Source organism: Micromys minutus (assembly GCF_963924665.1).
Source record: "Micromys minutus genome assembly, chromosome: 8".
In the NCBI taxonomy this organism is placed as follows: Eukaryota; Metazoa; Chordata; class Mammalia; order Rodentia; family Muridae; genus Micromys; species Micromys minutus.
Genome location: NC_137977.1, coordinates 40,852,236 through 40,873,919, shown reverse-complemented (window position 1 = coordinate 40,873,919; position 21,684 = coordinate 40,852,236). Strand labels below are relative to the sequence as shown.

The 21,684-nt window shown below is 43.2% G+C and overlaps 1 protein-coding gene across 1 annotated transcript in view; it reads left to right on the top strand.

The window, feature by feature from the left end:
• ZNF608 (zinc finger protein 608) overlaps positions 1-21,684 on the top strand; it is a gene marked incomplete at both ends in the record, with an annotated part of 100,134 nt that overhangs the window by 28,586 nt on the left and 49,864 nt on the right. The window contains 1 exon segment of the mRNA XM_080919945.1: positions 13,674-13,929. Coding sequence (XP_080776071.1) covers positions 13,674-13,929 — 256 coding nt within the window.

Genomic DNA, 21,684 nt, shown 5'->3' with positions numbered 1-21,684 from the left:
GTATGTGTGTGTTTGTTTGTACATGCACTCGCACATTTGCGTGCACTTGGATATTGAAGCTGTTGAAGACTCTAAAGCTTGGAATACAGCTAGTTATGAGCCATAGATTCTGGGAATTGAACTCAGATTCCCTCAGAGTACAGGCCCTTAATTGCTGAGCCATCTCTCAAGCCCAGTTTTTATGGTTTAATCCTAGGTGCCAAATGTATTCCTGATCTGGTCACAGTAGCTGGATAAGAACATTCCCTGTCCTAGAAATAATTTTAATGCTGGAATTAAAATTGGCACTACCATCAAGGAACGGATGTTTATTGATAAGCGTTAATGCTGATTAACAAAGGAACTTGTTTCTGATACTTATCTTACCATGATGGATGGTTCTGAGTAATTCCGCTTTTTATTAAACAAAAACAATTTCAGTGTAAGCTGTTTGGGTTAAGGTTATTAGATTTTAATATACTGGAAAAATATCCATGATTAACTTTGGGTCTTCAGCTACTCAAATAGAGGCTTCATTGAATTTGTTTTAGAATCAGCGATGTAGGGTTTCTAATGGCTGTAAAATATGGGAAAAATTGCATTAAGAGATGTGGAGTGTAATTTTCATTATAAAAACATGTGTGTGTGCAGAAGGGCTGAATTATGATATTAAAAATAAAATACTGAGAATATTTGAAGAATTTTGTTTTTAATCTCATCTTTAAATAATAATCCACCTGTGAGCTTTATAAAGTTTATAGCCATTATGGCAAAAATAAGCAGGAATTCTTTAATTTTAAAAGATAGCAGTTTTTTTGATTGATGATTTAAATAATGACTCAAGTCAGCTTGATTTAAATTTAGCTGAGTCTGCTCCTAAAACTGCAGGTGTTTATCCACCAACTGGAGAATCGAGTATAATTTTAATGTAGATAAGAGCAACTCTGGCAGCCACCATTGTCTGGGAGTTTGTTAATAGTGTATGGAGGAAGTCCCTGTCATCTTTGGAAGAGCACCGTGTATGAAATTTGTGATTCACATGTTAAGAAATCTTGGACCTTTGGGACAACCCTCTGGAAGACATAGACATCTTTGTTTGGAAGTCATTTATCCCTTCTGCTGCCATGTGACTAAGATTTAGATCAGACGGTATTTACTAGGCATGACTGAGGTTGCATGAAGGGTCCTTGAGTTAGTAAACCCTACTACCACCTTGGCCACTGTGTGTGCATGCGCGTGCAAGCTTGTGTACACGTGTAAGGTGAGGTTAATTTCAAGCCTCCGATGTTCTCCTTTATCTGCCTCTCAGCAGAGGGGTTATAGACACACACACACACACACACACACACACACACACACACACACACACACAGAGCATTGTACCCAGGTACAAGAGAGATGAACTTAGGTCCTTATGCGTGTACGACTGATTGAGTTGTCTTCCCAGCCCCCTGGGATAGTCTAAAATTAGATTGTTTGTTTGTTTGTTTGTTGTGTTTTGCTTTATCCTTTTAAGATTTTTGATTATATATGGAGGCACGAGTGTTTTTGTCGGTTTTGAGACAGGGTCTTGCTGTATAGCTCTGGCTGTCCTTAAACTCATTGTAAAGAAAGATGACTTCAAACTCACTGAAATCTGCCTGACTTTACTTCCTGGTTGCTGAAATTAAAAGTATACACCACCATACCCTGCTCTGTATAAGTATGTGCACTGAGTGCAAGTAGTATCTATCCATGGAGGCCAGAGAGGTTCCAAGCAGTTGTGAGCTGCCCCACTGGGTGCTGGGAACTGAACAAAGGTCCTTTGCAAGAGCAGTAAGCATGCATGAGCTATCTGTCTAGCACCGAGTCTTTGGAACTTCTGATGATCTAAATTATCTTCTGAAATAAAATATCTAAAACTATTCTGGAAGTATGAGTGTCCAGAGAATGGGATTCTGTTAACACCTCCTCTGCCTGGGTACCTATAAATGGAAGATATTAGTAAATGTGAAAGGTTAAATAGGTTGTAACTTTTTAATTTGCATTTGTGGTTCAAAAAGATCTTTTTAAAAAATTCTGGAGTTTCTAATGTGGCAGAGTTGTTACAGGCCTTCAGAGTGCCATTTTATAGATTGTTTACATCAGAAGACCCTGACCCCCTAATCTTCAGCTAAGGTTTTGCAGAGAATACAAGTTTTAAAGGAGGGGGAAAAAATCACCCTCTGTCCAAATCTCATCAAACACCAGATTCTACGTGACTGTATATACTTTAGCTACCTTAGCCTGTGACAAATTAAACAGACCATGAACATCACTGAACTTGGTGTCTTAGGGATCATTGGGTGGAACAGGAGCTGGCCTGGGAGCAGAAAACAGCTTGATCCCCACAGATTTTTGTGACTACTCTTGAGATGAAGGTTACATTATCTGTTCTCCTGGCTGCCAAGGAGACACCACAGGTTGAGGCATTGAAGGGTTGTTCAAAGGCAGTGAATCAGGTAATGAGTAAGAAACACTGATAGTGAGTCATCTGCGCTGAGACAGAAGCTTCTGGTTGGTGAGAGGACCACACACCACGGTGGCCCTTGGCTATAAGGGTGAAGTGACAGAAAGTGCTTTAAAATACTAATAGTCCTGCTCTTCTGGTAGGTGAGAGACAGGGAAACCTTCATCCAGCTCCTGGTGGTGTTGAATGTCAGACCTCTGAGACCAACTTTCTCCTAAATCAGGATTTCTTTGATTGAGGCTACCTCCTGATGACTAGGACTATCCTTCTGAGTAGTCTCCCTCTCTTCCTTAGCTCTATTGGGGTTTATGGGATTACTCCTTCCTTCCTTACAGCCCTCCTGTTTTTCCTGAGAGCATCACATCCTTCCACTGGCTTCCTCCTGTGTGATGCTGATTACTCCAGTCCAGCCCTGACCCATCTCATTCCTCTTAGGTCCCGTGCCTCCCCAGGAAACATTTTCCTCAGATCCCTCTGTCCAGGTTCCCCTTCCCAGGAACTGACTAAAACGAACAGACATTTGAGAACTGTCTTTGAGTACATCCTCATCTCCCACCTTCTCGAATCTTGACCATGTCTCTTTCTTGGAGTTTGGCCATGGCATCTTAAAAATATAATTTCAAGTTCTCTCCCCCCCCCCATCTCTTTCATTTCCATAGTCGAATTCATAGTTCAATGTGGGCCTTACCCAACAAGCCAGATGATTTTTCTATACCCTCTACGTCACAAGCCCATACATTAATTTTTAGCCTCCCAGAAACCCCTAGGTTCTCATCCTTGCCTGGACTCTTGAGTTCCCTCTTATGCTTCCTAGCTCCCGAAACTGTCAGTCCCTTAACTAAGGTAGCATTCAGGATGGCTTAGATCTATGCTAGCCTTTGGTCCTACACAAGTTTATAAATCCACCACAGTACACTCACTGCCCCACCCCCTTGGTGCTCCCATAATGCCTTGGGCTTAACTGACCATCTGAACCCTGACCATATTCTCTGCTCTGGTGTCTATTCGTCTCTGCTGGAACAATGCTTGCCACTTAGAAGCACCCAACAGAACGATACTGGATAAGAGGATGACTTCCCTAACAGTGAGGCAACTTTCGTTAGCAACTGGAACAAAGGGGAGGGCATGGGGTCAGTACATGGTCCTAAGAACTAGGCCCTTATATTTTGACTAACTCTGTTGATTAATATAATTTGTATGGGGAGCCAAATAATCATCTTTCATTAGGAGCCTTCATCCTCAGCTTTGGACTGTTAGTTCTTCTCTTCCTCCTCTTCTGTTTTTCTGAATCACGTTCTATGGAACTAAGGATGACCTTGAACTCCAGATATCCCTCCCTCCACCTCCCAAGTCCTGGGATGAAAGATGTGTGTCCCAACATGCCAGGTGTTAGTTTTTATTCAATGTTAAATGGCTTAGCATCCTATTTATTAAAAGATTAAAAAAAAATCTTGAGTGTGTTAGCTCACACCTGTAATCCCAGTTCTTTGGAAGCTGAGGGTTTGAAGCTAGCCTGGGCTACACAGTGAGTTCTAGGGAAGTCTAAGGCTGAAATGTGAGACATTACCAACAGCAAATGAGAGAGACTTTTTTTTTTTTTTTTTTTTTTAATGACACCAGTGGTTCCACTTAGTATTCCATGAGTATTGAAGACTATAGCCGAGGCATCTTCTCCTACCCTGTGTGTTATTCTGTAGATAAACTTGCTCAGAGAATATTAACATACTTTAGAAAAAAATTGTTCTCAACAGAGAGACACCTATTGGGTTTTAAAATCTCTTCTATTCTCAGAAGGAAATATAAGGTTGAACTTGGGAGCTGTAATTTATTTGGGGGAGAAGTTGTGTTATGGGTCCGGGGAAGCACAACCAAACAAGCTGAAGCCCTGGGTGAGTGTGGTCCTCAAAAGCAAACATACATAGAATTTGTGTAATAGTGAACTTATAGAGGGCAGCTACAGACATTACTGGGGAAACTCATGACTTCTGGTGTGTTTATTGTTCTTCTCAGAACCCCCACTTTTCCCAGCTTCTGACTTGAAGAGGCAGCTTCTCTTTTGGACTTCAGTTTTGTCATTTCTCAAAATCAAATGAGAAGACCAACATTGGCCTTTCAGCCGTAGCGTGGTAGGAAGGAATGTGTTGCAATGTGTCCTTTAAAACAGGTAGGCATTTGATACCAAGATAGACAAGGTCACAACTCTTATTGTCTATGGTTGGCCCATTATGCTTTGGTAAAATATGTTCTGACCCTTTGCAAGACACTTCCTGAGGGCTTGAGGTGAGTCAGACTTAGCCGCGCCCTTGGTCACTAAGACCATATGTTGTCCAATGCAATATAGTTTACAGGACTGCTTTCGGGTTGCTGGAAGAGGTCACCTAACCAAGGGAGAGAAAGGATTTTAGTTAAGAACAAAAACAAGAGGCTTTTCTTCAAACAGGACCCCCCCCCCCAAAGATTTATTTATTTATTTTATGTATGTGAGTACACTGTTCTCAGACACACCAGAAGAGGGCATCAGATCCCATTACAGATGGTTGTGAGCCACCATGTGGTTGCTGGGAATTGAACTTGGGACCTCTGGAAGAGCAGTCAGTGCTCTTAACCGCTGAGCCATCTCTCCAGTCCCCATATAGACTTTCTTGTCCTTTTTTCCCTATCCTTCCGTTCCCCTAGAAGTAGAATTCACATCTCGCAGGGTGAGATGAGACATGGCCATTCTTCCCCTTATTTCAACCTGACTTCATAAGTTCAGGAACCCTGGAACTACAGTGCCTGAGTTCAGTAGAGTTGAAATTGACCCCTTGGCTCTCAGAGGTACCCTCTGTAGAGCAGCATTGGGTCCACTTCCGGGATGCCTTCATCAAGGGATTCGAATGTGACTTAATTGGTAGAAACAAAATTTTTGGTGGACCTTTTCTCAGAACTGGACTTCGTACCAAGGGGATTGTAAAAGGATTCTTCCCAGAAAGAAGGTGGCCTTTCTAGTACTTCCTATGATCTCCACCACCCTTCCCTGTGGCTTGTTTTTACATTTTAAGACTCTTTGGAAACAGGATGCGAAAACCAAACATTTCCTGCGACACCCTACTCACTTTCAGAATGGACTGAGTGTCTGTGGCTCAGCAGTGGAGCAGTGGTTTCTGAGAGAACACAAATGAGGCTAAGCAGGTGACAACTCATAGAATATGGTGGAAGGGCAGGTGACAACTCATAGGATATGGTGGAAGGGCTCTTGAGGCCTAGATCTGTATGAAATTACATATTGAGCATCTTTGAGGGGAGATTTAGTTTAGCTTCAAAAACAAAATACAAACAAAACAAAAGAAATTAAGGCATTGGGCTGAGTGGTATAATTAGACTGTCAGTGCATATTCATACCTTTGATGGTGCTTGGGAAAGAGCCAAAGCCAGTCAAGGAAGTTTAAAGACAAGCTGTTGTTTAAGCATGTTGTCTACATGTGCTTGCACATAGTGCCACTTCTGGGGTGATTCCTGATGGACAGTGACCACCCCCCCACACACACCTCAAGCAGCATTATAGAGAGCCTAGATTGTTGACATTCTGCGTGTGTCCAGCATTCTGTTTGTCTTGGCTGGAAGTGGAAGCAGTCTTCCTGGCCCCAGGAGGCCAGAGAATAGTTGTTTGTGACGAGGCTTTCGCAGCATCTCACCTATGGTTTCTCCCCTTGATGCTGGGGACGGAGTCTAGAGTTGCATAATGTTACTCTACCTTGCAGCTAATTCTCCACCATCCGTGTGTGTGTGTGTGTGTGTGTGTGTGTGTGTGTGTGTGTGTGTGTGTTATTCGTACCTGGATGTATTATGTATATTGGTTTGTTTCTGCACACCCCCTGAAAGGCCACAGAGGGTACCTATCTAACTCTATCACTTTCTGCATCATTCCCTTGACACAAGGTCCCTCTGCAAACCTGAGCTACAATAACATCCAGGAAGCCTCAACTATCTCCTGACTGTGCAACCACCCACCTCAACCCCACAGGGTTTACAGGTGTGTGCTCAACCATGCTCAACATATTTTCATGGATTTTTGGGGATTCAAACTCATGTACTCATGTACAAAGTCCTCTGTTTCTGGGGTTAGGGTTGGGAGTTCAGGAGGGATCACAGGATTTGTGTGCAAACTTCAAAACTGTAGGCATTGAAAGTAATTCGGGTGCCTGGCTTCCTGTGTACACAAAAGGATAAGGAATTCCCTGTGGAGGAGGCATTCTTTTTTTCTCTGGCTCTGTTTTGCATTTAGAGCAGGTTGCTGCTTTTGCCTGACCTTGGCCAGTTCAAATTCTGGCTTGGTTGCTCTCCCTAAGAGACCCTTCGTCTCTTCCCATCTCCTCCTCATGACTTTGTGAAGATCAAATGGAAAAACTCAAGGGCACAATGTAATCTTGCCTATGATGTCTGTTTGAGAACTATTCTAATCCCTTTACATTGTGTGTGTTAAACAGTAACTCAGAATGTGAACTCTTTCGACAAACAAGTCTAGAGCAACAAGCAGGCAGGACTTTTGAATTTTTAGCTCTTTGGATAATTTGCCCCTGTGTTGGGATCTTGTTCCTGACTCTCTAATGGGGCAATAGTGGAGACTCTGGGTTGGAAGAGAATTGGTCCTTTAAATTGTTAGCATGAATTTGCTCTACTCCTATTTATTTATTTATTTATTTATTTATTTACTTACTTACTTATTTATTTATTTATTTGTTTGTTTGTTTGTTTATTTGTTTGTTTGTTTTTGCACTGAAAGTCCCAACGCATGAATTGCATTGATCTTGTTTCTCAGAACTGTCTACCACACGTAGGAGAGGCTAAACTAAGAATAATGACCAAAGCTGGTGCTGTTCTGGTGTGTCCACCGGAGATGGAAATTTAAACATGATTAATTTTGGAGAGGGGATCAGTGTCTAAGGAACATGTTTTTAAGCCGACCCGGCTTTGCTAATGCAACAGTGACGTCAGGCAGCTGTCTAACACAGATTTGCTGCCATGGCGGCCATGGTCACCTCCAAAAAGCCGGGATTTCCACTTACGGCGGAGCAGTCTTCTGCCTAATGCGTTTTAAATTAAGAGGTGACTGTGGGCAATCTAATAAAACAGCCAAATACCAGGATATGAAGAAAATGTGAGCCTTAAGTACCCATGCCCCAGCATGCTCAGAGAATCAAAACATTGACTCTGTGCAAACTGAAACAGCACTCCGCCCGCCTGTGGCGGTTGGCAGTCTGAGAATCCCAGGATTGAGGGGTTAACGGCAGGAGCCCTGTGGAGATTTGTGAGAACAGATGGCAGAAACCTAGGTGTCCCGTCAGGGTTCAACCCCGTGCAGGCCAATAGGAGTGGGGGCGGGGGCGGGGTGGTCTCTGCAGTGAGGATGCTCCTCTGTGGGAAGCCCTGGGCTCCTTTCTCAGCCCTCCGCACTCGCTGGCTGTCTTCCTGTAGCAGAGCCACGTGGATGTGTCTTTGTTGGTCTAGAATGCCTGCTGCATTGCCCCTCAGCCCAGCCCGGGAGACCCCTCTGGATTTGCTCTGGGTTTCCTGGTAGTGCGGACCCTCCCTGGCTGACACAGTCAAATGTTGGATGAGAAAAAGCAGCCACCACCAGCACTCTAGCTTTGGAGCCTTCCTGGCTCATCAGCACTCAGGAAGCCCTTGAAATAAGGTGAACAGAGAAAATATTGCCAGGACCTCTGCAGAGTCGTCCCCCCACTCCCCCCGCCCCCGCCCCTAGCCCTCTGATTACATACACTAAGTGCTGGCTATCAGTGTAAATAACCTTCTCTTCCCCGCCTCCCTCCACCCCTCTGCTCCCCCCCCCCCCCCCCCGCCCCCTGCTCTTAGGCTCTCTGGCGTGATAAATAGCCAGGCTACTGCACAGCGTGCACCAACACCTGGGAATAATCATGCAAAAATAACAGTGAGAGACTGCGGCGCGTCTGTTCTTGACATTAACTTTCCTCAGTTTGACAGGCTGCCACCACCAGCTGTTAGACTTACTAGTCTTTTTTTTCCCTCCCCTTCCCCTGCCCCTCCACCCTCACCCCGAGATGGCTGCTTTCCTCTTTTGGGCTTTAATAGGTTACATCAGTGTCCCATCAAGATGACAGACAAGAGCGTTGACAAAGGAACCCTTACTATATATATATATATATATATATATAACTGGCCAGTACTTTCCCCCCTAATCTTTAATTTTCGCTGTTAGTACTGTATAAGCCCATCCCCCACCCCGTGAGTTTTAAATGAGGACTATCTTATTAGAAATATGTTTCTTTTCCTAGGAAGGCACGCAGGGTTGCCTTTCTTGTACTGCTTTTTGTACTAAAGCCTAACCTTTGGCCTCTTAGGACCAGACCACTCATCAATTTCCCTTCATTTGGGTCTCAGACGTATTTGCCATGATAGTAATAATTCTGATGGTGGCCCCTACTTACTGAGTATTACTCTGTCCTAAGCCCTGAATCAGGGTTTATTGTATGACTCCCTGTCACATTATCTAGGGGCTATTTATGTTTTTGTTTTGTTTTGGTTTGTTTTTAAATCTGCAGATGAAGACAAGAGTCACATAGAGATCTAGCTAGTGGCTTGCCTGAGCATCCGTAGTGAGTGAGTGGGCTAGGATTCCAACGCTACAGACTAGATTGTCTGCCCCATACTGCTGATCATGAACGTCCCACCGCTCACTGTACAACTCAAGTTGTCATTTCAATTCATTTATGATTAATTAGTGTTGATTGATTCTCTTGATGAAGCTTGTTAGCCTTGGGGAATAGAAGCTCTAGCCCATTCTTTTTTTTTAATTTTCTTTACCCCCTCCCCCATTTTCTTTCTTTTGTTGCAGGTTGCTCAGAGGTTAGGAGCAGTATCTCTTTAGTGGATGTGGGGTTTGAGGAGCAGGAATAGAACACAGGGAAGGCTGTGTGAGAAAAGGTGCAATTGGAGATGGGAAGACTTCTTGGTAATTAGGCCCTCATCAGGACCTCTGAGATGCTCTCTTCCTGGAGATTATAAAATGGGTGTGGACCGTACGCAAGGATGGCTGCCAGGTGTCAGTGTTTGAAAGAGCCTGCGTTTCCCCAGGCTGAGCTCCTCTGGGTTAAACCCACTTTTCTTATACATTTAACACATTTTAAGCAAACTTAGCTATGCATTTGGGGGGAGTGGTTACAGATTTATGTTGACTATAGTAACATATAAACAACAGCTTTGTAAAGTTGTGTGAAGGGTTTAGAGAGCTGGAATATCAGACTGGGGAAATCGGCCACACACTTAAGATAGTGTTTACCGAGAGGCACCCAGTTTTTAATGCAGCCCTGTGGAGGTGTTGGTCGTTACCACCTTCATTTGAACTGTACCCTGTGCTGGACATTCCTTTTGCATGAACTGTCTCCATTTTCCTTGCAACCCAGTGGGTACGATGGCCATTACCATCCATTTCTTAGATTCTGATCCTGATGTTAGCGGCCATTGGCTTAGCTTCCCATACAACATACATTGGTATAGTCAGGACTTGAACCCCGGGCCCCTTGATCACAAAACCCCTTTAGCTGCCCTGCTCAGAAGCTGCCTCCCCATAGCAGACAGGCCCGTGGAATGGTTCACAGTTCACTGCCTTAACAAGCTTCATTGGCTGAAGAAATGATGGCCCCAGCCTAGATCAGTGACCTGAGAAATGGCTCAAGTGGAGTTACTCCTTTTGTATGACTGTTAAAGCAGGGTGTGGGTCTTATAATCCCAGACCTAGGGAAGCAGGGGAATGCACAGATTGAAGTCAGATTATTCTGTTTAAGGAGACCCTGTCTCAACAAATACTAAATAATACTAAGTTAACTTAATCTATCCTCTAAGGTCCTGGTCACAAATGTGGCATGTAAGCTCTGTAATAACATGCATGAGAGAACTGAAACCTCAGAGGAACATTTCCACCAGGCATTACCTGGTAGAAATTACTGGTCATATTCTCTGAACATTCCCCTCCGTTTTAGTCTCCTGGGGTAGGTGATTCGCTTGTGAATTTCCTACTGCTGAGTGTTCTTTTCTGCTGTCCTGGCTGACATCAGAGCTAGCTTATTGTTCTTGCTCAAAAAGGGGGACACAAGTTTCCATTGGATTGAGTGGGTTGGTCTAGGTAGCCTTCATGCTGAAACATTCCGTGATGTCCTCAGGCAAAGTTTCAAGGCACAGACACATTGCTTGTGGCTGATGTGAGGAATGTGGGCTCCACGGAGCTCCATTTCCAGTCATCTGAGCTAATGGAAATCCAGATTCTTCCCTAAGCTCCTGAGTGTTGGTAAATAAAAGGAATGCTTTTTAAAAATACCAAATGGGCCAAATAAAACACGCTGGGAGTGGCTGCAGTTCCTTTCCAGAAAGCCTTCTTTCCATTTGGTGGCCTGTAGAGAGGAGGGCCAGCTGATGGCCACATGGGTGGTCTTTGTGCCCCACCTCCGCAGAACTCAGGCCTGTGGGGGAGAGAACAGCAGTTATGGGTTCCATGAGGAAAAGAGAGAATGCTTCACTTGTGTCAATCAAAGATTTGCATATTTGAGATTATATTACCTACCAGGTGTTAAGGTCTTTAGACTGTCATCATTTTATGAGTAAGTTCATATTTATAGTCAGTCTCTGAACCGTCTTTACTTCCTTGTTTTAAAACTTGTTGGATGGGACTTCTATTTTATCACTAGCTCAGCTTTGATCATTACATTTGGCTGGTGTTCATGAAAATAAGCACAATTAGTTTATTAGGATGCCTTTGTTACCAAGAAACCCAAATTCCTCAGGAATTTGAATTTAGGGTTAGGAATGTCTTACAGTGATAAGAACGTAGCCTGAGTCTACGCCAGGCCCTGGGTTTTGGCCCCCAGCAGCAGCAGCAGTAGCAGCTCCACAGCAATAATTCCAAAAGGAAATTTGAGTTTAGGAATTACATAAATGTCACAAATACTATAGGATGTGTTCAACCTGTCTCTAAGTGGGGTTGTGTTGAATTTAATGCAGAAACAGGTGTAGTAAGGTTTGTTAGCAACATTAGAAGTCTGAAGAATCCATTTTCCAATTAAGGAAAGTGGACCTTAGTTAGAGGGGTTAAAGGATTGGGGAGGGTCACTGACTAATTAGCGTCAAAGTCCTAGTGTGAGCACACGCTGCACCCAGAAAGGCCCCGCTCATTGTCCATTCGATCCTTGCCTTCCGAATGTAAACCAAGGCTCTCTCAGACTCCTCAAGGCTTTTATTTTGGCCCATTTTCTTACACATTAACTCAAGCTGTCTTTGTTCTCAGTATTAGTGCGGGCTGTGAGTCAGGCCACCTGAGTCTATTTTCAGAAACATGTTCCATATTTGTCCTTTTAGCATTAAACCGTTGCCTCACTTACGGTTTTTAATTTTGTTGTGTGATTCTGATCTCACAAACAGGTTTTTATCTGCAATAAAGACTAGTTAGGATTGCTCTCCCCCCCCTCTCTCCTCTCTCTCTCCCCCCTTCTCCCTCTCCCCCCACCTTAATTTCCTTCTGCAGAGCCCCTTTCCTCTTTATCAGCCCCCACTTTAAACAGGAACTTGCTGTGCGAACTTTGACCCACATTAAGCAGCAGTAACTCTCACAGGCATAAATCACCTTATCTAAGATTTGGCCCTGCTGAGGGATTTTCTTTCTGGGACTCTGCCATCAGGAGCAGGAACGCAGAACAATAAAAAGCATGGTGCAAAAGAAGTTTTATGGCAGCTTTTCTGAGCAGGAAATTAAGTTTCTTTAACATGCAGATGGGAGAAGGGTTGTTCTCTGGCATCTAGAATAGCTTCAGAGGAAGAAATGTCACTTTATCCTTCTAGGTGGGATGCATATTGTAGTCCTTTGGTCATTTCATCCAGGAGCCCACCCAGACAACTGCCCGGGCTGTTTAAGGAACACAATTTCTCATCTGACTCTATTGAGATACTCTTTTTCTCCTTGCAACAAAAACTAGGTAATATTAAAATCTATAGCCAAAGACTGCAAAGTAGACGTTATGAAGCAAGAGATGTATGCCCAACAGATGGGGTTTTACTAGGTCACCCATCTGTGTGTCCTTCTTAACATTTACTGTTTGCTAACCCAACTGGTAGCGAATGCAAGATGCTGACCCTTGGCACTGCAATTGTCTGAGCACAGTGCGTAGGTAATCCTGAGTCCCAGTATACAGATGTGTGCCTCTGCCTTTTTCCTCAACCAGTGACCTGTTTCCAAGGGCAGATCAGTGCTGTTCAGTGGTATCACCAGCCGTTGGTATGTGAGCCAAATAAATGGCTGGCAATCTGTTTTGTACATACGGGGACTTTGTTTTCATCTCAGCTGGGCATCTAAACTGGAGAAGAACACCTTTGCTGCCTTTCTAGGGGTTCCAAGGGGACATTCTTGGACAGCTAGGCCTTGTACTTGGCTGCCGTTTCCATTTCTCTTGGATTTTGAGACGGAGCTGCCAAGCTTTGGTCAAGCCCCCCAGTTGCCTCAATAAGATGAGCCACAGAAGGCTTTGTGGTTTGGAGAGCTCAGGTTGTGCTGGTGCCAGGCACACACATTTATCTACCCTCTTTATGAATTTCTGCTAAACTTCACGCTAGAACACTTAATTAGGAATTGGTTCTTAACACAGGCTAATATTCAGTTTATGTGCTTCAGTGTGTATAATCAAGTTATAAATTTTATGTATTCATCAGAGGAAGTTAATATATTTTAGTAGTGATTTAATTCATTATGCTTTATAAAGTATTCTGAGAATAATGGTAGTCCATCTCCTTTATTTAAATGTCCAATAACATAGATGTTGTTTATTAGTATTTATCAGAGTTTCTCCCTTAGATAATGTCATACTTTTGAAATTGAGGTTTCTGTATGAATGGGAAGGAGTGTTAATTTTACAGACCATTTTTCATTCACATTTTCACAGACAAAAAGGTTGTCCGTTGGTGAATTTAGAAGGCCTGCTTCTCAATCTGGAAGCTAGAGCTCCCCTCTTCACCTTCTTGGACTTGAAAACACAAAATTCTCATTTCTGTTCGGCTCGTATTTTGGCAGCACGAAAGCACTCCGAGCCTTTGGTCATTGCAAATGAAATGTGGAATGATGATCTGTTCTAGAAGCCATGTAAGCAGATTGCATTACAGAGAACTCCCAGAATGCATCACCCCTGCAGTAAGCCTGTCTGTCTTTCAGGTTGACCCCCTGTTTACAGTGCCGGCACCACCGCCGCCGATTGCCAGCTGTCTCGCGCCTCAGATTCCGCCCTCCTACTTTCCCCCATCTTCATCCAATATTGCAGCACCAGTCGAACAGCTTTTGGTTCGGACTCGGTCCGTGGGTGTCAATACGTGTGAAGTTGGAGTAGTGACAGAGCCAGAGTGTCTTGGGCCCTGTGAACCTGGGACCAGTGTCAATTTGGAAGGGATCGTGTGGCATGAAACAGAAGAAGGTAAATATCATTTATTTTTATTTATCTCCCTCTGCCCTCTTCTCCATGATGTATCTCTGTCCATCTGTGAAGGGAATTTCTTTTCCTTATGGTTTGAGAGGGCAGAAAGTTGGTTTCTAGGTTCTCTGACTCTTGAGTTAAATAATGATGCTTAACCGTGATCCTGGCTACCTTTACCTTAAAGATGAGTCGGAGCCTAAATAAGGCTTCATCATCCTGAGGGCTAACATGGAGGATCTGTGAGAACTGGGGTCAGGAACAACTTTCTCCTAAAAGATATCAAGGAGACAGAGCTAAGTTCATTGAATATATGGTATGCCAGCCAATTTGTCCTTTTCTGTGTTGTGGGGTCTTATGCTTTTCTACCTACCTACTGAATCAAGTGGTGCCCTTTGTGAATAGCTAGGGCCATTGTCATGATGCAGCAGAGGCTGGTTGGTGCTCAGAGCTAATGAAGCTAAGGTTAAAGGTTTAAGACCCAGTTGAGCCAGTCATCTCTTTTGCGTCCCCAGACAGAACCTTCCTTGCCCTTTAACTCAGCAAGCCGTTTGGCAAGCGCAGCACATTAGTCACCAGGGAAACACGGCCCCGAGAAACTGGATGCATCTATCACCGCTGTAGGGAATATAAGTCAGAATACCAGCCATGCAGACAGTCCAGAGCAGGCCTCCATGCCTCATAGCACATGGTGTGGGGTGTTTCAAGTGTTGTGCATCAACAGGCCAGAAAAACAACTCCCAGAGAGGGGAACAACCTGCATACCAGTTGTTTCCAACCTTTCTCCCCTTTAAGCTAGGTTGATCAAGTCTAAAGGAGGTAGATAAGAGCTACAAATATTTGGGCATCTGTGAGAAGAGTCAGGACCAAGCCAAGCGTGACAAGAAGGGGCTGATCATTAGCTGGGTTTATCTGAATTGGAAAGGGGAGAGGCAAGCTCGAAGGAAGAAGACAGAATACACTAATACATGCAATGGAGACTTGGACACATCCCTCTGAGGGTTTTGTCACTGGGCAAAAGTTGTAGCTCTTCACTGTTTGAAGGAAGAGAAGAACGAAGATTGGAGACATCTTTGAATTCCACTATAACATTATATGTATTCTTGTATGGTTTAGTTCTTGGTAAATATGTGAAAAACAAAGATTGTTGCTGGTGCTAGTAATAAAAAAAAATAATAATGAATTATACAGCAAAGGCTATGGTATCAACTCTTGTTTGTTTAAGTAGAAATGATACCTAAACTTTAATTTGACTTTAGAACATTTTTCCCCCATCTTCTCTATCTTTGCATTTTAGCTTGGGTGGCACTCTGAAAAAGCCTATTACTGCAATCCTGTAAGAACATAGGGCTGAGAAGTGATGGGAGAGCAGAGAAATGAAAACCTTTCTCATCCCGTCTGTTTGTTTAGGACCCACTTCCAAGACCAAGGGCCAGTTATATCGAATTATAGGTCCCACCCCTGAGGTTGTATGGTTTTCTTCTTTGGGTTCTCCCTGTAGAGCAAATGGTGGAGAAGGGGTTCAGGCCAATCCTTCCTCTTGTAGAAAAAGAATCAGGACATGAAAAAACATCACAGTTAATTAGTTACATAAAGATTTTCAGCAGGGGTGGGAGGGCATTTGAAGAAAATCTGATCTAAGTTCCATAAACTTGAAACTGAGATTTCTTGGAAAATTCACTCATTAAAATGAGTCGCTGTCTTCCTGGTTCTTAATGGGCTTTATTGCTTGTCATGATCTTATTTATGTAAGCGTGGAACAGGGCAGGCTTCCTGCGGTACAACCTCACTGGGTGGTAGATGTTATAAAATTAGCCACAAGCTTTCTGGGACAGTTTGGGTTATTTTTCAGTTTGCCAAGAAGTCTGTTTAGTTTTGACTTTTAACCTTGGCCTCTAATTAAAGTGGATTATTTGGAACAGGGGGTGTTGAGAGGTTGTGCGGAATGAATAGCCAAAGCAGCCTCCACATTGAAGCAGAAGCCTCTAAAAGATAATTTTTGATTTAAAAGAATTGTTTTTTTTTTTTTTTTTTTTTTTTTTGTTTTGTTTTGTTTTGTTTTGTTTTTTTGTTTTGGTGTTTTTTTTGAGACGAAGCTTTAGTCTGTACTGGAGGCTGGCATTAAACTCATGGTCCTCCGGTCTCTGACCTTCTGAGTACTGGGATTCCAACCTTGTGCCTCCATGCCTGGTGATCTCCAGAATAAGATAGAAATGTTTTTTTGTGCCCCCACCCAGCCATATCTGTGGTGTCTCTGCACTGGCTCATGACTAGAGAAGCAAAGCATAGAAGCCAACCATGGGCAGGCCCAGGCTCCTACTGCCTCCCATGTGTAGGGTGTGGCATGGGCAAATGCTACCTGTGCTTGTGTAAGGAGCTAGAGACAATAGTAGAGTCATTTTTGCTGGATAAACTAGACTTGGCTTCTGTAGAATGTTAGAACTCATCTCTATGGAGGCCCGAGTCTTAAGATGTGTATTTAATACACACCCATTTTCAAAAAGGCTTCATTTACTTTATTTATTTCTCAGTACAGGGTGCTCAAGGCCTTGGCCCCAATTTAAAAAATAAACCCAATTGACTCTCCTTTCCAGGAAAAGCAAAGGTATTTGTAGGCAATTATTTCCCAGAGCTCTGAGGAAAGGGAAGGGCAAGGGAAGGTGCAGCCATTTGTCCTGTGACCTTTGACAAAAGGAACAGTGGCTCATTCTCACACTTAGAACACTGTCAGGTGTCAGCAACTCCGGGCCTGTAAAATGAGTTGAGTCAGATCCATTCCTACTATCACAGGGAGTGTTGTGCGCACTGCAGCACACCCACCCACCAAACATAATTTGATAGTGTGAAGGTCATTTATGCTCACATTTTAATTTGATAGTGCATTCAAATCTGGAATTCATAGTTACAACCTTCCCAGGATATCGGATAATTTTGCAGCCTCTGGGCGGTGGCAGGAATAAAGATGGGACTGGACATTGGGTTAAGTGTTTAGCTGTCTCCTGAATTTGGGGACCCTCATTAGGGTTGGCTCCTTTTAGTTAGTCTTTGATTCTCCAGTTACAGCCTGTAAGTGACTTTTTGGTTACTCAAGAACCAAGTTGTGCATGAAAATAAAGTGTTAACAGTGAAGTTGCTTCTGGAAAATATTAGCGGGCTTCAGGCTGTGCTTAATAGGAGAGAAAAACTATTACTACATGTGGGTGTTTGCTTATTCTACTCTGATCTTTCTTCTCTAAGGTGAACGTTTAGAAGCCATGATGGATTGTATGAAATGACTCACAGATGTTGGAGGAATTTCCATAGGATTTCACTCGGGCCATTTGTGACACACATGCCTAAAATATAAGAGTTTGTTTGAAAATCTGCTCTTAAAAATGGGGTAGAAATTGGTGACTTCGTGTGTATGTAAATACATGTGTTGATCTTGGCTTGAGGAGTCTTGAGTGTGTTTTCTTTAGCATTTTGTTTCAGTGGGAGATTTCAACTATTTTGATTTGTTTTTAGTTATTGCACTCGAGTGCATCTGTGGGTATGTACACTTGGGTGCAGGTGACAGAGCAAGCCGGAAGAGGGCTTGGGTTCCCAGAGCTGGAGTTACAGGTGGCTGCGTCGAAGGGCACCCTGGGTGTGGGTGTTGGCAACTGAACTCTTGACTGCTGAGCCAGCTCTCCAGCCCCTCAGTCATGTTTCCTATTGGGCTTTTTTGAAGTAGGTGGCCACGTAAGGGAGGAAAAACTTGGTTTACCCGTGTCCACTGCCCATTCCTAGAACAGCCCTTCCTGTCCCCTTTAGCTCTAATGGTTAACTGAATATATAGCAGGGGGGGGGGGGTGGGCGGCATTTGCCAATGGCAGCATCTTGAACAGCTACAGACAGAGCCGTGTGCTGCTGGACCACTGAGGAAGGAATGGATGCCTTTCCGTCTCATATCACCTTAGGCACCAAGTCAGGCTGAGCTGGCATGGATGTGGGTATTGAGCTGCTTTGGTTAATGGCCTGCCATTTGTGGTGTAATATTCCAAAAGTGATTGGGGGAGCATGAGAGAGAAAAGGAGAAAGAGAGATGCTAGGTCCATTGCAAGATCCTTGATCCTTTCTCTTTAAGGGAATTTATGTATTCATTCTCAAGTACCCGAGCATGAAATGGGCCAGGGACACTTGCCTTTACCCAATGGTTGATGAGATCTACCAAGATGCTGAAGGATGGCAGGCGAGCATAGATGTTCATTTGGTGGCGAGGAATGTGGGAGACCTAGAACATCCAGATGAACCAGAGAGAATTTGAAGAACAGTGCTCACAACCAATTGGTACCACCGTTCCGATTATATTGGTACCTTACTGTTGAGTTCTCAAATGAGTCAGGCACTGTAAGTTTATTTCTTTGTAGTTTCTGCTGAATTACTTTTGACACAGTCCAGAGAGCAAATGGTAATGTCACTTAGCGTCTGTTAGGGAGAAAGTGATCTCTCTGCAGTTCCAGCAACCTGTAGACGGACAGAACGAATGTGAGTTCGAGGCCAGCCTGGGTTCTAGAGAGACCCTGTCTGCAAACCAGCAAACAAGCAAACTAACCAACCTTGCTTACATCATCAGTGGGAGTTTTCCTACAAGACAGCGGAATAGCCTCGGCTCGCCGAGTAGGACTATAATAAGACAGAATCGTGCTGAAAGGAAGGATGGCATATGGAAACATCTTCACCTCGGGTTCTGTGCCTTTACATTCCAATGGGGGTGGGGCTTCAGGAAGTGATTATTTTTAAAGGTAATTAACTGGAGAAATAAATGACTTCTTTTTTAAAGCCACTAGAGACATTCGTAAACTCCGCTTCTCTTGGATCTCCAAAGTCATAACTGTGCAGGGCAGTGAGTTTGAAGATAACTCATTAAAAGGCAAATGATCTGCATAATTGAGGATAGTCTAAAGCACAGTGTTATAACTCTTATTCTGCCGTATTTACTTACTGATCCCACCACTTCAAACAGAGCATTTCTTTTTAGAATTCTGATTAATTTGAGAAGAGATTACGTACTAATCCAGGCTTACACCGTGTTTCCTGTGACTAAGCATGGAGTTTGTGTGATGCTTTTGCTGGGTGAGAAACTGCTATTGAGGCTCATAGCTATGTTATAAGCTTGTCTGTGACTCACGGGGACATGAAATGGCACTGTTGACCTGCATGCTTCATTATCCGCTCCCATGACCGATAACCACGCAGTCACTGCAAACGCTGAACTAGCCGGTGGCTGGAGCCGATGACCGGTGCATCAGTTCATGTATGTGTCAAAAGTAAATAGTACTTTAATTACCACACCGGTAAGATAAAGGGTCTAGCCTTGATTTCCAAACAGACCCCATGTGGAGGTTATGAGGGACTGAAGGAACTATTTATTATAATCTGCCCCACTGCGTGCACTAGCCACGGACTTTTTCATAGCCTTCGTTGCCTGACATACAGGTGGCAGTGAGTGCAGATGGTCCCTTGAAAGCCACCATCACTGGTGGCAGAGCAGTGCAAAGCTTGTAGGTCCCAGAGTGCACATTCATGTGGAAAGGAAACCCACATCAAAAAACCAAAGCGTGTGTTCACCGAACACAAACCGCATATTTACTTCTGGTTATTCTGAGAGTAGGGTTGTTGTTTTGTTTTTGAGAGAGTCTTACTAAGTTATCCTAGGACCATGCCATCCTTCTTCAGCTAAGTAACTGGAGTTTCAAGGGCAAACCACTGTGTTCACCCAGCATCTTTAAATTAAGAACAGATCTGGAGTAAGGACAGACCACTGGGAAGTGCAGTTAACCCTGTTCTGAAGTAGGCATGCTGTGGACACAGTGAGGGTTGGGACTGTGTGATTGGTTGGAAAGTCCCAGTACCTTTCCTGTTATCTGAAGGTAAATAACATGCTACTTTCAAGTAGGACTCGACTTCATTGTCTTAGATCAACATTTACATTTTTGGTTAACTCTATCCCTTCTTTGGTGTTAAATAAAGTAATAAAGCAGAAACCTTGAACTCACTTCGTGTAAAGACATTTTAAAACCCTTTTTGTTGCCTTATCTCAAAGGTAAACTTCTATCTTTGAATACAGAACTTCAAGCATTTAAAAGTAATTTTTTTTTTTTTTTAGGATTTAGATTTGAGAAAAGATGAAAGTTGTCTTGTAAGGTGTGTGTGTGTCAACTGAAGTATTTTCTTTTTTTTTCCTAAAAGAGAAAATTTATAAAGGAAATTTGAAAGTCTTGATGTTACAGTGACTTTGAACTGAACTGAAGATACATTTATAATTACAGATGGAAATGAGCTCTCTATTTGCCAAGAATAGCTACTGACCCATCCATCCATCCAGACATCAACTGAAGTATTTCACTGATGTTCTCCCCTCTCTCTCTCTCTCTCTCTCTCTCTCTCTCTCTCTCTCTCTCTCTCTCTCTCCTCTTCCTTCCTCCATTCTCTTCCGATTTTTGTAGCTTTATTGAAAGGCAGTTGACACAGCATGCAGTCCATCCATGGAAGGTATGGTCCATTGCTTTTTCCCCTGCATGTTAGGGGGAGTTAGGGAAACCTCATGACAATTCATCTAAAAAGGTTTTCACCACCTCAAATGAAAGCCAGGACCTCTCTCCTCCTGCGGTGACATTTTCCTTTTTGTCCTTGACTCTTTGCTGGTGTATGGGTGGACATGTGAAGTTTTGGGTAAAACATAAGGTTGGTTCGATAAGCACTTTCTTTATACTGACTTCATTTAAACCAAAGAAAGCTCCTTGTCACCATCTCTGTCCTAATAGAGAGGTGGAGCTCACTTGATCTTTGCCGGGTGGTACGGCTGTCAATACGCCTGTCAAGAGCATGGATGTGAACTCAGGCACTGCGACTTGTTCTTTACAATGTTTCTCTCTTCCCAAGTTTTGCTTTTCTTCCACTGGAGCTCTATGTTTCCCCTCTGTGAAGAGAGGAGATGAGTGTGGTGTGGTCGCTGAGTGTGAAATGGGAAGTGAGAAGTGTTTCTTTGTGTTCATTCTCAAGTGTCAGCTGGGCTGATGTGCACACGCCGTCCTTTCAGCCCTACTGTCCTGCCAGCTACTTAAGTGTGCAACAGCCTCTTTTTCAGTGTAGAATCCTCTGTGCTTGAATAAAGCAAGGCCAAACACGCAGCTTTGTTCAATGTTGAATAAATTCCTGGAGCAAAGTGATACCCGCTAAATGCCTCTATGAGTTGGAGTCATGGAGCTTTCCAGCCATTCTTTTTATGAATTATGTTTGATCTTGATAATGAAAAAAAATAGCATCAGAAATATCTTATCGTTGATTTTTTTTAAAAACATCTATTGAAAAAAATATCAGATTTTAAAAAGTAATTCAATTTCTAACTTTGCTGTTATACTTTACCAATCAGAAGCGAAAGAAAATATTATCAAGATTATTCATTCAGGGATGGTGACAGATCAGAAGTTAGTGCCATTTGCCTTGAAACCTTAAGATCTGAGTTCCATCCTCAGGTACCACATGGTGGTAGGGGAGGACTGATTTCTGCAAATTGTCTTCTGGCCTCCATATTCAAGTCAGAGCATGCCCATCCCCCATACATACATAATACACATACAAAATGAACAAATAAACCAATAATTTATTAATTTATTGTCACCCTCAAAATGCCTTTTATTTTCTGATTCTAAAATGACCACAAATGGGATTCTGGATGGGTTCTTGTAGGGTCTCTTGGAAGTAAAGACAAAAGTGTATAAAAATCTAGTCGGACTC